Source organism: Xiphophorus maculatus, chromosome 7, assembly GCF_002775205.1.
Source record: "Xiphophorus maculatus strain JP 163 A chromosome 7, X_maculatus-5.0-male, whole genome shotgun sequence".
Lineage (NCBI taxonomy): Eukaryota > Metazoa > Chordata > Actinopteri > Cyprinodontiformes > Poeciliidae > Xiphophorus > Xiphophorus maculatus.
In genome coordinates, this window is record NC_036449.1 from 8,173,144 (window position 1) to 8,182,057 (window position 8,914).

General features: G+C 42.1%; 1 protein-coding gene across 2 annotated transcripts; it reads left to right on the top strand.

The window, feature by feature from the left end:
• The first annotated feature begins 448 nt into the window (after window positions 1-448).
• On the top strand, window positions 449-8,833 carry serpine3 (serpin family E member 3). Of its 2 annotated transcripts, XM_023337139.1 has the most exons (10): window positions 449-3,008; window positions 3,081-3,217; window positions 4,014-4,334; window positions 5,414-5,641; window positions 6,227-6,469; window positions 7,288-7,486; window positions 7,574-7,674; window positions 7,764-7,850; window positions 7,933-8,016; window positions 8,657-8,833. In XM_023337139.1, exons 3-10 carry the CDS (start codon window positions 4,070-4,072, stop codon window positions 8,707-8,709), a joined length of 1,260 nt encoding a protein of 419 aa, XP_023192907.1. In that variant the 5' UTR covers window positions 449-3,008; window positions 3,081-3,217; window positions 4,014-4,069; the 3' UTR covers window positions 8,710-8,833. The 2 variants fall into 2 exon arrangements, with proteins under 2 accessions (XP_023192907.1, XP_014325716.1); XM_014470230.2 differs by having other exon boundaries at window positions 449-3,217.
• The last annotated feature ends 81 nt before the right edge of the window (window positions 8,834-8,914 follow it).

Consider the following 8,914-nt stretch of genomic DNA (forward strand, 5'->3'; position numbering starts at 1 on the left):
AGTGATAGTGATGGAGTCTAACAGCTGTTGCTGCGGTAACGCTCCTTTACACGCCTTCTAGGATGCATCAGTCCGTCATTGAAGGAGCTCTCCAGCTCAGCAGCATCTTTATCACTAACAGTGATTTTAGTTGGTCAGATTTATTGCTTACCACCATCTGTTTGGATCACTGTAACTTTTTTTTCTCATTTTTTTAAAGCACTTTGATTATGTTTGTTTAATAATGTTCCAGACTAGTAAATGTTTTTAATTATATTCCCCCAAAGTTGCTACAAATGTGGACAAAAGATAGCACAACTCTGATTATTACCTTCATAATAAGAACCAAAATTAATTTGGTAGTATTTACTTTTCACAGTTACTCAATGAAAATACAAATCGACAGAAAAATGTCATAGGATAAAGATTATATTTATGAAAATATTCATTTAAAAAAAAAAAAGAACGATCCCATTTATTCTAAAGAAACTTTAACGTTAAGTTAATCCTTTTCTTGCTACGGCTCACTGAGAGTTTGCTGGCTTAAGAAGAATTTAGATTATCCAGGTTTTCAATAGAGAGAACCCATTTGAATACATTAAATGCATATAAAATACACACACCAATATATTGTTTGATGTTTAGTTTGCGAATAGTGGTTAACTTTGTGACAGAGAACAACAATTAGCGGCCTGTTGTGTTTGGGAACTTGGAATTTCGTCGTTCCTAGTAGGAAAAATCCATTGGTATAACCAGTGGGGATTCTTACTTACAACGTTGGAGAGCTCTCCCTCCAACTCTGACCTCAAAACCATAAAATGAATAGAAATGTGCTTCAACAACACCAGAGGGGTTTCCCCACTCGCAAGTGGCGCGTGGTTAAGCTAGGTGTGGCATCCCCAGATCTCAGTCCTGAGACGCTTGTAGTTACTCTAGCCAGGTTACGGTTTCGGTGTTACAGCGCTGTTGATATCCATTCACTTTCCGTGAAAACAGAGGAACCAGTAATAGCAGCTGTTCGTGTTTCTCTAATGTATTCCAAATCAGAGCTCTGTAACACCCTTTCCCGATGAATGACGTGCCGTTATAAATCAGTTGTTGGAGCAGCAAAATGCCCTTGAAGAATGAATCCACATTCCACTGTGTGATGCCAATTAAAAACGCTGACGCAGAGGTCTGGTGCTTCAGGAGAAATGTCTTTTGATCATCACACCAAAAGGCCAGATCACTTGAGCAACACAATGGATGTCTCAGTCGCTGTGACCTTTCAGAAAAGAAGCATGGCGGTTCTTGACTACATCTTGAAGAGGTCTCATCGCTGTGAAATACTGCACATGTGCAATGTCCAGTTGAGGTAGTATTTGATGAGATGAGGCAGAGAGAGAAAATGCTACTTGCTAGAATGTGCTTCTACTATACTTCAAGCAAGAATGGAGACATCATGATGTAACTGATGTGAAAAACGCCAGAGGGTAACATTTGTCACAAACGAATGAACAAGGTTAGTTCATTGTTGGCAACCAACATTCTACGGTGTTTTCTGACAGCCACAATGAAAACTAACTCCAAAGTTAGCTGGAAACTTGAGCCAACATTCCTCAAACAATGTGTAAATATAAATTTATAAGCGAAGTGACACATGGTGCAGCTGTAAAACTGCAGCCCGTTACAGAGAATTAGCTCTCGGCGCCCGTGGTATCCTTAGCTCAAGACTTTTGCTGCATTTCTTTCTCACATCTTCTATCCGTTTCTGGTCTCATAATTGTAAATAAAAGCCATTAGTGGTGCAAACTTAATAAAAAAAGAATAAATAGAAAGTTTAACCTTTAGCCAACATTGAATATTCATGGAAAAGTTAGCTGTGAAATTTAGCCAACTTCAAATTAAAGGTTAAATGGGTTCCCCAATAAATGGCTAAAGGTTACTGAAAAGTTACTGTAATCTTCAGTGAATGTTTTCTAAATACCGTCAAATTGTTATTTAAATGTTAGCTGAAAACTTTAGCTAATGTTCTCTAAATACCGTCAAATTGTTATTTAAATGTTAGCTGAAAACTTTAGCTAATGTTCTCTAAATACCGTCAAATTGTTATTTAAATGTTAGCTGAAAACTTTAGCTAATGTTCTCTAAATACCGTCAAATTGTTATTTAAATGTTATCCCAAACCTTTAGCTAATGTTGTCTAAATCCTGCACAAAGGTTTGCTATTCTAAACGTTACTTCTAACATCTGGTTAGCATTCTCTGAACACTAGCCAAAGCTTACCTAAACATTAGTTGAAACCTTTATCCAATGTTCTCCAATAGCTGCTCTGGCTAAAGGTTAGCTTTAACCTTTAGCCAGAGCTAACCGTTAGCCTTTAGCTAAAGGTTAGCTTTAACCTTTAGCCATTGTTCCCTGAACACTGATTAAGGGTAATTAAACGTTGGCAGTAACCTTTACACAATGTTCTCCAAACACTGATAAGACATTATTTAAAAGTTAGCTGTTAATCTTTGGTGTGCTTAAAAGTTAACCGTAATTATAGAAAATGCTACCAATGGGAAATTAGTGTAAGGCTGCGTTGATATTGATCCATGTGACTGTGTCCCTACTCATCAGATACACTTAATTTAACTAACACAACATGCGACTTACAAATTGTTGCCAATTGCAATAAAAATGAGGCAAAAGCTTAAGGAAAAAATGCAAAAATGTATGAAAGATATGTTTTAATTTTCAAACTTGATTCAAAATAGAGATCAGAAAATGCAATTACAAAAATGTCCCAATTTGCATAAAATTGATCCTTTCGGAATGTGTTTACTGATAAAGCTGAATGGGAAAATGTCTTTCTTTCTCAATGGAATATGCATGCCAGCTATATTGCACGCACCCACACACACACACGCACACCCACACACACACGCCCACACATTATCAGGAGTGTTCTCTCCCCTCTGCCCAGCTTGGGATTTGCTGGTCAGTGACATGCCTCCCTCCGCCTGGCTCTTTACAGCCCCTGAGGAGGCAGGAATACCGGACGATTGGTACGGACATCGCCGACAGCAACCGCAAACAAGAAAGTTTTCCCTTTAAACACCGTCTCATGACCGTTTCAGAGAGACTGGCTCTCCGGGCGGACTGAGCCGGAGGCTGATAACCCTCCGAGGCGGTGACTCGGTGACAAGGAGAACTGGGGGACGGAGCAGAAAACCGGCTGCAGAGCCTGAACCGCTGCTGTCTTACCTGTCCACAGGTAAAGTTTTATTCATCTACCAAATTAACTTCAGCTATCAACTCATCCAAAAGTGTTATAAAGTCTTCTAGAAACAGAAACTTGAAGAATTTCAATTACTCTTTTCTCCCACTGATTTGAGTTTTAATGATGCAGAGGTGGACGAAAGAGTGCCTCAATATTCAGAAAATTAGCAGCATATGTAAATATTAGAGGAATGTGTGTTGACAATGTCCGTATGCACATGTAAGATGATGCTTCAAGTCAAGTTTATTAGTTTATTTGTGTAGAACATTTCAGCAATAATGTAGTTCAAAGTGCTTTATGTCACAAAAACTTAATACAGTAACCAGTTATGACACGAGCAATAAACATGACATTTTGTCATATACATCAAATATGTTGATCAAAGTCCCATTGATTATGGTTCAAAAGCAACTCCAAACAGGAAGGGCTTCTAGCCTTGATTTAAAAGAAACTCAGGGTTTCGGCTGGTTTGCAGTTTTCCGGACGTTTGTTCCAGATTTGTGGTGTGTAGAAGCTGAATGCTGCTTCTTCATGTTTGGTTCTGGTTCTCCTGACGCAGAGCAGAACCAGGACCAGAACACAATGTGGATCAATGTTTCACTTACTCCTAATCAAAAGCAACTCCAAACAGGTGGGGCTTCTTTATGTTGTGACTTCAAGTTGGTTAATAAAGTTGGTCACATTATTTGTTGCACATAAGATATGCCAGTTCGGGTCTCTGACTGGCTCTCCTGTGAATGTCTGACCTTTCTGACCCCAGCTGATAACTTTATCACCCCTAATCTTACAGCTCTGATCGTCGGACCACTGAGCTGAGCCCTGTGGACTCTTCCTCCAGCTGAGGACATGCGTCGTCTGCCTCTGGCCTCCGTCTTCGTGTTCCTCTGGCTGGCCGAGAGGAGCCACAGCACCGGCAGCTTTCAGGACAGCATGCGGGAGCTCCACAACCGCTTCGCCGTCAGCCTCTACCAGACGCTCACCGAGACGGAGAACCGCTCCAACCTGATCGCGTCCCCAGCGAGCGTGTCCCTGTCCCTGGCCCTGCTGCAGCTCGGCGCCAGGGGCAACACCCGGGCTCAGCTGGAGGGAACGCTGGGATACAACGTGAACGGTATCTAGGCTTCGTGGAAAAGGGGGGGGGGCGACAAAAAAAAAAAGTGGGCGTCGGACTCGCGTTAGCAGCTCATTTTGCTGTGGGAAGTGGAGCTGGAGAGGGTTTTTGTCGGTGGCGCTCAGCGCTGTTGGTACCAGGTGGCGTGGAGCGGTTCTGCTGCTGCCGGCTGGCCCCCGCAGAGCACAGTGGTGTCTGGAGCCGTAATACCGGGCTCCACACCAGCTCTAATCTCATTAACCACTCCTGCAGCTTGGCCTCAGGAGACGGGTCAGGAGGCCGGAGTGTTTCCTTACCTATAAATGTGACTGATGAGAATCTTTCTCTCTTTTTCTTTAATTTTTTTTATTAGCTCGCAGGTTAGCTAGCGGTGAGATCCAAGGAGGTCGATTTAAAGGGGCCACAAAAAAAATTTAGAAACTGACAAAAATTGTGAAAAAAGTTTTCAAACTTTTTTTTTTTTATATAGTTTAAAATTTTTATTTTACATTTTTTCAGTTCAATTCAAATTGAAATTCAAAACTACTTTATTGATCCCAAAAGGAAATTAAAGATTAATTTTTTTGGCAAGAGCCATTTTTAACAAGGTGACAATCTCCCTAAATAAACAAAACAAACAAACAAACAAAACAAACACAAGTCACTGTAAAGTCTAAGCCAAAAACGGATAAGGTTATTTATTACAGGACAAAATTAATGCATACTTCAGACAAAAAAGAAAATATTCTACAAAAAGCTTCTAATAATGGTGAATACTGGAGAGGAGATGGTCTTTGCATTATTTTAAGTTGAAATGCTCTTACCTTCTCAGCTTCATACAACCTGCAGACTGCAGCACTTTTCGGACTGAGTGCTATTAGTTTGGTGGAATCCTTAAGGGATGTGTAGGGAAATAAGTCAATTTGCTGCTGCAGCTTGAATGTCAAGTGGTTTACTTAGGCCTTAAAATATATTTTCTCACAGAGAATGAAGTGTATTTCAGTAACAATAACAGTAATAATTGCTATTGAACAAAACAAAAAGAGGCAAAAATAAAATCCAACCTCTGCACCATCTCATGTGGCTGTTTCTCCCTGCAGATGCTCAGGTGCGAGACTTCCTGTTGCACGCCCAGGGCGACGTGAGCAACAGCAGCCAAGCGGCGTGGCTGCAGCAGACCTGCATGCTGTTCGTCCAGAGCGGAGTCCGACTCCTGGCCGAGTTCACGCAGCAGGCCGCCGCCTGGGTCGACACCAGCGTGGTGCGAGCCAACTTCAGCCAACCGGGTCACGCCCGCAGCCATTCAGAGCCAACGGGACACGGCCACGGTAAGTAAGCCCTGACGGCTTCATCAGCCACCGCGGCAGCAACGCTTAACGTTTGACGTTAATTACAATAACCCGGAGGTTGAGAGTCACTCTGAGACGATTCTCCGCTTGTTTTCCGGAACTGCCAGTTTGTGGTTGTAAAGTGATCACGAGACACTGAACACAAATCACAGACACAATCAGAAATGGGATTTTCTTCAGAGTTGGAAGCAGCATCATTCACCACAGATCTTTAACACTGCAACCAGCTGCTATGCTGACTAAGCAGAGTAGAAGAAGAGCAGCAGACAAGCTGCTCCATTTAGTACTTGTCTTGCTTGAATGTCATCTAAGGGAAGTGAAATCTGCTGATAAAACTACTAAGCTGTTGACACCGGCAGAAATTTCAGCTCTTTGGAGACCTGTTATCGCAGAGTCATGCAAACCAGTCCTTCCTCCTCACACACAAACACAGCAGGATTGGATTTGTGCCCCGTCTTAAGTATTGGAACTACAATAAGAAAAGCTCCACCGTTTCTGCAGCCTTCCTGTTTCAATCAAACTCATGCCGACGAAACAAGGAATAAACCGTTTTGTTTTCTTTAGACGGGTCGGGGTCTCTCCAGTCAGGAAGCAGCAGCGGGGAGCTGTCCGGCTCCGGCGAAGCCCAGGCAGAAGCCCTTTGGTGGGGACAACGGCCGCAGGTGGCTCTGGTCAACACGGTGGCGTTCAGGGGCGTCTGGCAGAAGCAGTTCATGTTCGGCAGCACCCAGAACCTGCCATTCATCCTGTCTGACGGGAGCGCCATCAAGGTGCCCATGATGTACCAGGCTGGAGAGGTCAGCTTTGGTAAGGGCACATCCTCCCTTACTGGCTGTACGTCAATAGTAAAATGTTGATGGAAAGTGGCCTGGTTTCAAGTTGTGTCTACTTGCCAGATAGTTACCACCAGACGTGGGTACGGTAGCCAAAAATGTTAGGAGTAGCACTGCTTCACATACGTTTGCTCAAGTAAAAGTAAAAAGCAACAATACAAGAAATCACTCAAAAAAAGAAAGGTATTTGGTAAAGTCTGTTTAGTTCCTGAATAACTGATCAATTCTTTCATATTTAAAAAACTATATCATCAAACGGACCTAAATATGACGTTATGTAGACATTTTGGTATTTTAAGGACCAAAATGACAATAAGTCAGATGAATAACATAATTATAAAATAAAATATTTACAAATCAGTTTATTTCAGTATAAAAGTTGACACTTTAACAAACCTGCAGGTGTGTGTCTTTCTGGTGAATGTTTGTGTTGAAACAAGCTTGTTCTTCATTCAGTCACTCAAAGTGGGTTGAATGTCCAGAAACTTTAGTCGCATAGAGTAACGATACTTCCTAGTAAAATTAGTACAGCGTAGTAAAAATCTCCCTAAAAATACATGTTTTCAAAAATTCCTTTACTGGTTTTGTTAACTAATGTTCACCAGTGAACTAAACCTCTGAGGTCTTCACAGAACAGCTGCAGTTATACTGACACAGGATCTCTTGATTGGCCACTGAAAACGATGTACTACATTGTATTTGGTCCAACCACTAAAATCCCACTAATAAGTTTATGGGTGTAATGTAACAAAGTCTGAAGAAGCTCCTTGTTTTGGGGATTTTCTCCTTCAGGTCAGTTCAGGACAGCATCGGACCAGCGCTACACCGTGCTGGAGCTGCCGTACCTGGGCCGCGCCCTGAGCCTGCTGGTGGTCCTGCCCAGCGAGAGGAAGAGCCCGCTGTCTTCCCTGGAGTCCCAGCTCACCGCCCGCCAGCTGGCCTCCTGGGAGTCCGGCCTGCGGAGGACCAAGATGGACATCTTCCTGCCCAGGTGAAATCCCTCGTTCTGAGGTTACAAGTAGAACCCAGGTCAGACTGTACATGATGCGTTTTATTTTAATTTGATTTTATTTTCCAGATTCAGAATGCAGAACAAGTTCAGCCTGAGGTCAGTGCTTCCTGCTCTGGGCGTCAGTGACGCCTTTAACCCGACGGCAGCCGACTTCACGGGGATATCAGGTCAGTCGATCGATTAATCGTGCGGTTTTAACAGAAAGCCGCTTCCGCAAGCGCCGCTGATGGCCGCTGCTGCGTTTCACTTCCTGCAGTGGAAGAGGGTCTTTATGTGTCCGACGCTGTCCATGAAGTCAGAATAGAAGTTACAGAGGATGGGACGAAGGCAGCTGCCGCAACAGGTCAGTAGCGTCATGTCTTGCTGCCAAGTACCGGAGTCAATATGGCGGATGGAGGTTTAACGGTCAGTTTTTATCATTCCAGCTATGGTGCTACTCAAACGGTCGCGCGCTCCTGTTTTCAAGGCGGACCGGCCATTTTTATTTCTGCTTCGCCAGGTTGACACAGGTATCGACACTGAATACTCTGCCTCCATAAAACACAAGTAGCTCCTTCCATTCCTCGTTTCAGGCTCCATTTTCAAAGGGTTGCTGTCGCAATTTCTGGTAGTCAAACTCATAAATTGTGTTCCAACAATGATATTCAACAATGAGTAAAAATGTGGAAACAAATTAAACTCTTACAGAAAGGCGGAAAATGTAACGGTTTCCATTCAGAGACTTTGGATTCATAATGGAACAGAAAGATTATGAAGTTGCCGTATTTTAAAAATATGTATATATATTTGGCGACCTCTAGTGGACGGAAGTTAAAAATCAGTTTGTCTAATAATAAAACACTGGGAAAACTTAAGTGTTTTTGTTCTACTTTCCAGTGCAAATATCTTAATACACTTGAACTACGACAAAACTAACTTACGAGTAACTTTTCAGCAAGATATAGGTGCTTGTTTTAAGTAAAATATTCCTTAATATTGATGTTATTTCACTTAGGACGAGACATTTTTACCCAGATTATTAAAATCTGGGTAAACCAAAAATAGACCAAAAATACTTAAGATTTTTGTTTTTGCAGTGAATCAGACTTTCTTTTTTTTTTGCCTTCAGGCTTCTTTTTTTTGGCAAAACATTTGTGTTTTTCATTTCAGGTTCCATCCTGTTTATGGGCAGAATAATGAACCCAGCAGACCAAGTAATGTAACCCTCCTCTGCGCCTCCACCCCCAAATCGCACCAATCTATGCCAACCAGTTTCACCCTCGGTATTTATTTATGGACCAAACGGAAGATACAAGGACACTTCAGGAAGAGGGATGTTATTTTTGTAAATACCTGTAAATAAAATTTTAATATGTTTTTACACGGTGGGTGTATTTATTATTTACACTAATGAACAAAAGGAATCTC